The sequence below is a fragment of the Colletotrichum tamarilloi genome (genome assembly GCF_030869305.1).
Source record: "Colletotrichum tamarilloi strain Tom-12 chromosome Unknown Scaffold_87.1, whole genome shotgun sequence".
Lineage (NCBI taxonomy): Eukaryota > Fungi > Ascomycota > Sordariomycetes > Glomerellales > Glomerellaceae > Colletotrichum > Colletotrichum tamarilloi.
The window spans coordinates 136168-143760 of NW_026849470.1; the positions used below are offsets into that span (position 1 = coordinate 136168).

The 7593-nt window shown below is 49.7% G+C and overlaps 2 protein-coding genes across 2 annotated transcripts; both read left to right on the forward strand.

Moving 5' to 3' along the window:
* Positions 1 to 299: 299 nt before the first annotated feature.
* On the forward strand, positions 300 to 2071 carry CTAM01_13066 (uncharacterized protein; the record flags this gene model as incomplete). The annotated part of the gene is made up of 4 exons (XM_060529071.1): positions 300 to 512; positions 578 to 835; positions 893 to 1279; positions 1334 to 2071. The coding sequence occupies 4 exons, from the start codon at positions 300 to 302 to the stop codon at positions 2069 to 2071; spliced, it is 1596 nt and encodes a 531-aa protein (XP_060376392.1).
* An 800-nt stretch (positions 2072 to 2871) lies between these two features.
* CTAM01_13067 (uncharacterized protein) lies at positions 2872 to 7237 on the forward strand (the record flags this gene model as incomplete). Its single annotated transcript, XM_060529072.1, has 4 exons — positions 2872 to 3382; positions 3450 to 3997; positions 4051 to 4280; positions 5380 to 7237. The coding sequence occupies 4 exons, from the start codon at positions 2872 to 2874 to the stop codon at positions 7235 to 7237; spliced, it is 3147 nt and encodes a 1048-aa protein (XP_060376393.1).
* Positions 7238 to 7593: the final 356 nt, after the last annotated feature.

The following is a 7593-nucleotide window of genomic DNA, read 5'->3' on the forward strand; positions in this document are numbered from 1 at the left end:
TCTCAATGCGAGCTTGTAAGATGACAAAAAATGCAGTAGGCTAGGTTCATCAGCCGCTCGATCTCAGCCAGCCTCAGAGCGGCCAGACTTGAAAATCTGGAACAAATGTATGCATGGTGTATCACATAGCTCGGAACATTGTTTCCGGCCAATTGTAGGAAGATTGTTACTTTCATAGTATTCGAGCATGTCCAGAAGATAGAGCAAAGGCATTTCTCTTTAGATATGCACTTCATTTCACAAGTTAACTTCCGCTTCTCACGTACTCCCATCTTCACTGTCGTCAGTTTTCCGCCGAAATGTCTGAACTCAGAAAGCTCGACAAGTTTCATCCTCCTGCCTTCTTGGATGATTTTGAGGGTGAACAGCTTGAAAGATGGTCCAAGACTGTTGACGGTTGGTTCGGTGACGAGATAGCAGGCAGACTCCCAGGAAGGAAGATTCTTACTCAGTTCTTCAACCCTCGTCACTTTGCCTACAACTCGTCTCTGCCGCCTGTACCCATCACTTGGGTTGGCTTCCCTCTGAATGCAAGTTATTCACCAGCCTTCTATGCACTCGTCTAAACGGTTATCAGGTCAGAATTAAGCAGCCTACGGATGACGCTCGATGGGCATACGCGGAGGATCCGGAGAACCAGCGAGCTCCTCCAGGACGCTTGGATCCTGAGATTCTGAAGTTCCATAAGAAGAACGAGCAGACGGGGGAGGATGAAGTTGTTGAGGTACCTCGACAAAGGGAGGATCGTTGGGTGATGGACGAATACTTGGAATGGTCTACCAAAAAGGTTGATGGAGATGTTCAGATTGTGAGCTTCACTTGCGAAGGTCCAGAGGTAAGTTGCAGCCAATTATTCTTTACAAGGATGATCTTTATACTGACTGATGACTAGTACTGGGAAGAACTTGCGAAGTATAATCCCAGTCTGACCGAAACTCCCATTAGGAACCCAGCAACCCAAAAGCATGAGAGGAACAACAAGATCCTCAACATTTATAAGAAGCTGAACCCCGATTTTGCACATGAGATTAAAGGAGATCACCTAGTGGACGACGAAGGTAAATACAACATCTATAACAGGTGGAATGGCCACACCAATACTGGCACCATTGCCCACCTCGTCCAAATCAACAATAGCCTTAGTGCCGAGATTGACATCGCTGCTCAAGCCACTGTCACAAGGACCGACTTGGTATACGGTGAACCTATTACCAACATGCTTACCCTTTGCGGAGATGGATCTGCCTATGGTAATCCGAGCAGGAATTCTGACCCGACTGTGAGAGACTCTGTTGCTGTTCGGTGAGAACTATTCGAGGCTAACGATCTGTAGATTGGTGCCGCAGTCAACGAAGTCTGTCGTTTGGCTCGCGATACAGTGTGTCACATCCCGGTCACAATCTCTGTCAAAGATCCTGTCGCTCTGTACATGTACGACGCAGACTTCTCGTCCTTCCTGTTAGATCGCACCGGTAAGCGAAGAGGAAACGTTCGAGAAATGGTCCCGGTTCCCGAAGGGGTCTTTGACTGGTGTGACCGTGGTGACATTACCAAGAACATGGGCCTTCATCTTCGCGTGTCTATTCCCAAAGGTCTCAAGACTGATGACAATACCCGCGACCTTAATTTGAGCGATCTTTTTGACCAAAACAACGGAGGTCGCTACGTGCATTATGGAAGCCAATTTGCCGATTACATCTTCATGAGCGTTTCTGGCGTTGTTGGCCCGAAGCCAGAGCCTTGGAAGGATGGAGAAGCGTGGCCTGGAAAACCTCAGCCTGCACTTACCTACACTGAGCCGTACCTCCAGAAGCCGTTTATTGAGCCCAAGGTTTTGGGGAGTCCTGTTCTCTTCAAGATGATGGGAGAGGTCGATGCGGTTGTCACACCTTCTGATCGAAAGGGCGACCCGAGGGTTGAATTCAATGCGGTTGTCACAACTTCTGATCTAGAGGCAATGGATCTGAGAGTAGAAGCAAAGAATGGACCGTCGGGCTATATGGGGATGCCAGAGCCCGGTCCTCCTAACGGGCCGGACTACCAATCCATCACTCCGAAGGCTATCTATTAAGCCAATGGGCAGGAAGCCGAGAGAAATTGCCGATTGATGGCTTTGACTGCACCCAAGTATTGAATCCTTAAAGTTGTATTCGTTAGGCCCCCAACATGAAACTTCTTAAAGAACTCGCCAATGTTGGAGCTCATATTTCCCTGACTGAAGCTGCATATAAGCTGATTGGATCAAACGGCTTGTTGCTTTATATAAGATTAACAGTCGAAGACCCTGTATTTCCCATTACACTATCAGCTTACAGTGACGATGTCTGCTATAAACCAATGCGAGATTTCTTCATGGAATTTTAACTGCATACAGCCATGTTCTTATGTCTCGTATTCGGCGAGCTACATGCTTTCAATAGTCACTCTGCAGAAAGCTCAGCTGCCTAGCTTAGCTCGACGCCACCTAAGACGCAACTGGAGATCTACGGTTCCAGACTTTCGAGTGACTGATAGAAAGTATGTCTCTCAGCGACTGATCGATTATGAAGAATCAATGATGCAACCAAAGAGAATTTTGTGTGCCAAGACGGGATTTCAGCCCGCCACTCATATCAATGCCAGCCATTTTGGAACTCGTGAGGTGCGCCTTATCTGTGACCCTTTGTTTAGAGCACAGAATGGTGGCAGACTTATCAATCAAGATGTGTCTTTGGACCCCGCACTATATATGTTGGATTACTGACTGCTTATGATCGCATACTTCATTCCTCAAAAATCTCCCTTTGTCGCTCAGCCTGTAGCGATGTCAATTTCTCCCTCCATTCTAATTGAATCCAAATTCTTACCCATCACACTCTCTTATTGGTAAAGATGACTAGTCTTAAGTCCCCGGTATCTATGGAAGACGTTCAAAGGACACCCAACTGGGAGGACGGCATCTCTCCTCTCATCAAAGCGCCCTACTGGGTGACCAAGAATCCCGATGTAATAGGTCAAAGGTGGATAAACGAAATGCTTTACTGGGGCAAATGGGACCTTTCCAACTATGACGACGTCAGGAAAAGGGCACTTGGTATCTACAGACATCTTCGCTCTAAGTCAATGCCCGTAACTCGAAACCCAGATCATTATTGGCCAGAGAGTGCTCTCGAGACATTTCGCATGTGGGCAAACAATGGTTTCCCGCGAGACTCCGACTGTCAGCCTACAAAGACCTCTGTCCAAGTCATCCCTGAGCCAAATGACCCGCCGATAACCTTCAGAGTGAGGAAAGACATCATGAGCCTGAGCCGCGAGGAACTCGTGGTTTACCAGGCCAAGCTAGACGACATTCTCGGCGCTCGGGAACTAGGGTCTAAATGGCAGGACTTGGGACTTCTTCGTGAGTTTGATATCCTAATGAAATAACAGGATTAAATGAAAGGGAATTAGCTAAACACATATGGTAGATGCATACTGGTGTCTTCACTATCAAGAAGCCACGTTCCTTTGGCATCGAGCTTATCTGCGATATGTGGAAGAATTGATCGACTTCCCTATTCCTTATTGGAATGGATATGCGAAAGAAGCTGCATGTGCAACATCCAAGTTCGCTGGAATTCCTCCAATGTTCCTTGAGCAGACCTATCAACACCCGGGAGGCGAAACCAGACCGAATCCGCTTCGCTTTGCCAAAGCCTTGGACGGAAAGTCAAAAGATGGACCGGGTAATTTTAGTACCGTGACGCGGAATCCAATATTGACGCAAGGCCCAACAGCTCCTGGTTGGAAAGAAAAAATTGAACTATTCAAAATTTACCATGAGCAAATATCCCATGCCCTGCAGCAATCAACCTATACAACATCAGAATCAGCTCAGCACTTCGGAAAACCGTGGGCAAATATTGTTGATTTCAGCGACAAGCAGCCTGATGAAGACTATCCGTTTCGTTTCGACTTCGATGGTCTGTTTGAGCAAGTTCACGACAACTTTCATGGCTGGGTTGGCAACGACATGGTAAGCTGTTTAGTCCCTGGTTGAGCTGGTCGCTATTACTAACATAACGCTAGGCCGACAACACTTATACTGCTTTCGACCCCATCTTCTTATCCTATCACGCCAACATGGATCGACTGGCCGGTGTTTTCATGGACGCAAACCCAGAGAACCAATTCACTTCTCGGTTTCCACTGCAGCCTTTTATCAACAATGGGACCAGCGTCAACTATGATGACACGCGCCGCTGGCACTATACCACTATTGGTGATATGGCCAAAGACACACGTGCATTAGGCTACATGTATGGCGAGCCTGCAAGCTCTGATTTTTCCACAATCAAAACAGCTGAAGAGAAAGGTATTCGTTCTGCTGTATCAAGTGGGGGACAAGCTATTGTCCTGCCGTGTGGTTTGCCGGGTAAGAAGAAAGATTCTTTCGACATTGACTCTCCCGACAGTTCTGGCTCAAAGAGGCTCGTTCCTTATGTTGTCTTTACTGAAGTTGGTTGCACTGTATCCAGCTATAGGATAGACATTTTTACCCCTAAAACCAGTTCAACGTGTTCAGATGCTATGGGAAACCACGGTTTTATCGGTCAGGTCACACGGCTAGGGATGGGTCGAGGAAGAGAGGATTCAGGGCCGCCGAACAAAGGCAGATGTCGCAAGCCAAGTGCAACTAGAGTTCTCCCCGCTGAGAGTTTCCAGGATCAGCTCTCTCGAGGAGACAAGTTGAGGATCATTGTAACAGATCTAGAGACAGGCAAAAAGGTTGAGGAAGGAGAGTATATGCAAATGTCAGGGTTCGTTCCGAAGCTGGTGTGGCTGCCGGTCAATTGAACGGAATTGTGGGAGGAAGTCTTGGCTTACCCGTCCCTAATTTCTTTCTCATTAATCAAGGCCTGAAAGTGACACAAAGATTCGAGATCAGTCGAAACTCACATAAGGGATCGGCGGACACCAGGGCTATGTATTGGCGCAAAGATTGCTCACACCATGACACGGCAGGCCGCATGCATGACGCCGGCTAGTTATTGGTCATGAGGACGCCATAGCAACTACCATATGCCGGAGGCCAGCTGAAATAATAGCAGAGACAACTTGATGTGGATATTGTGTGACCCCGCGTCGACGCAACTGGAGAAAACAAACTTCAACATTGCGGCAAGCCGCCGCAGCGCCCAGCCTGTTTGCTCAGTTCCTGTATTGTATAAAGCGCCATGGCCCCCTTTGCTTCTTTAAAATTGAAACAGTATCTTCTCTCACAATTAGAAGCCTCGCAGTTTCATCGACATTAACAATGGCAACATTGAATTCTCTCAAGCGCGATCTGAAGCAGCAGGCCGCATCCCATGGATTAGTACATGTAGCACCCCAGCCTTTATCTGATGCACAATACAGCGCTGGCTTTAGTTTCTTCGAACCAAGTTCTAGATGTACGGCATACCGAGACTTCATCCTCCCGCAACTATGTCAGCTCCTCACCCCAATTACTCGCCCGCGTTTGGGCATCTCGGTTCTAGAGATTGGACCTGGACCGCGGAGCGTGCTTGAAGATCTGCCCCATGATATGAAGCGAAAGATCAAACGGTACACTGCTTTTGAGCCAAACAGTCTGTTTGCTTCGAGATTAGAAGCAGGCCTTCTATCAACTGAGGAGGCTGCCCTGCCATGTCTTGAGACGGGCCCCGACATTAGGAAGGCTCCATTCGATCCTGAGAATTCAGTCAAGGCCCTGGGAGACGATAAGTTTGATATCGTTCTGTTTTGTCACAGCATGTACGGCATGACCCCTAAAGAGGACTATATCTGTGCCGCACTTGGTCTTCTCGACGAACACACAGCAAACAGCAGAGCCATACTTTTCCATAGAGATGGCCCGCTCGGCCTGGCTAGTCCGGTCCCTCATCTAACCTCCAACTTCCCGACCGGTAAAGTTCGCGTAGCAGACACCAATGATTCGCTCGACTCTTTCGCCTCATTCATTGCAGGCTTTGTACCAAAGTCTGACAAAGTTCTACAAGAATGGCGGGAAAATTGCCGCGCAGTCGGCCGCCGCGACATTGAGGACCTCGTCTTCGCTGCGCCTGATATCATGATGACCTTCTCGCGACACTCGACCGCGCTACCAGAATTGACTTCACAGTTGCCGAGAACTGCTGGGGACGTGCATGTCAAGAACCGGGAAGCTCGTCTCTATTGTCCCGCCTCTATGATCAGACCAGGACACATTCATCAAGTTCAGGAGTGTGTTCGATGGGCTTTGGAGCACCGAACTGCGTTGACAGTCGTGGGTGGTGGACACAGCGGTCATTGCGTCTGGCCTCAAACTGTCGCCATTGACATGAGCGCCTTCGATCATGTCCATGTTGTTACAGGGGAAGCCGGACGCTTGGTCATGGCCGGTGCCGGTAGCAAGACGGGAGACATCATCCGCGAGACCATGGCAAAGGGGCTCACTGTGCCTCTGGGGTCTCGGCCAAGTGTTGGAGCAGGCTTGTGGCTTCAGGGCGGCATCGGACATCTGTCCAGGCTTCACGGGCTCGCTTGTGACGCTATTGTCGGTGCGCTTGTCGTCAGCGTCAACTCGGCAAAGATTCTATGCATCGGTCATGTACCTGCGCAACACCAGCCAATCGGTGCCATACGCCCAGAGAACGAGGAAGAACTGCTATGGGCTATCAAAGGAGCGGGAACCAACTTTGGGATCGTCATTAGCGTTGTTTTTGCGGCACAGCCGGCCCCAGCGTTCTTGGTCAGGAACTGGGTCATACCGCTGCGTGACGGCGATGAGGCGCAACGCAAGCTTGCCGAGTTTGACCGGGATATTGCCAGTCAACTTTCTCGGCATAATTCTGCTGACGCTTATCTATACTGGGACACTGGAAAACTCCATCTCGGCGTTACCATGTACGAAGCTTCGACTGCTGGGGAAGTGCCTAGAACACCCATGCCTATCCCCACACCCGTGGCCACGATTCTGGGTCCGGAGCACAACAGCAAGATCGTTGACAGCGTCAGCCTCTTTGAGACTGAGATGTACATGTCAGGTATGCACGGCGGTCACGCTGGAGGCAAGACATCTTCGTTCAAACGCTGCCTATTCCTCAAGGATATCGGAAGTGCCATGGTTGCAAGCGCGTTAGCATCAGCCGTCCGGACTCGCCCCTCTCCGCTCAGTTACCTTCACCTCCTCCAAGGCGGCGGAGCAATCCGTGACGTGCCGGTATCAGCCACCGCCTTCGGCTGCCGTGACTAGGACTTTGCCTGCGTCATCACCGGTGTCTGGCCCCGCGAGCAAGACGGATCTGTTGCTGCCCGGGTGGCGATGGAGTGGGTCTACACCGTCGCCGAGACCTTGCTACCGCTCAGTAAGTCAACATACCCACTTCCTGGCACCCCCCTGTTTCTGGCACCACAAAAACGATGGGATCACAACCCAACCTCCTCATTACTATTAACTATTGATCCTCAACCACACCCACTACAATACAGCTGCCAGCCTCACTAGGGCATTCAGAGTCGCTGGATTCAGCCGTGATAACCTCCTTTTCACCCGCTTCGATTTGAGCCCGATGGATATCCCTGATGTTCGCGAACTTCGTATTGGGATCG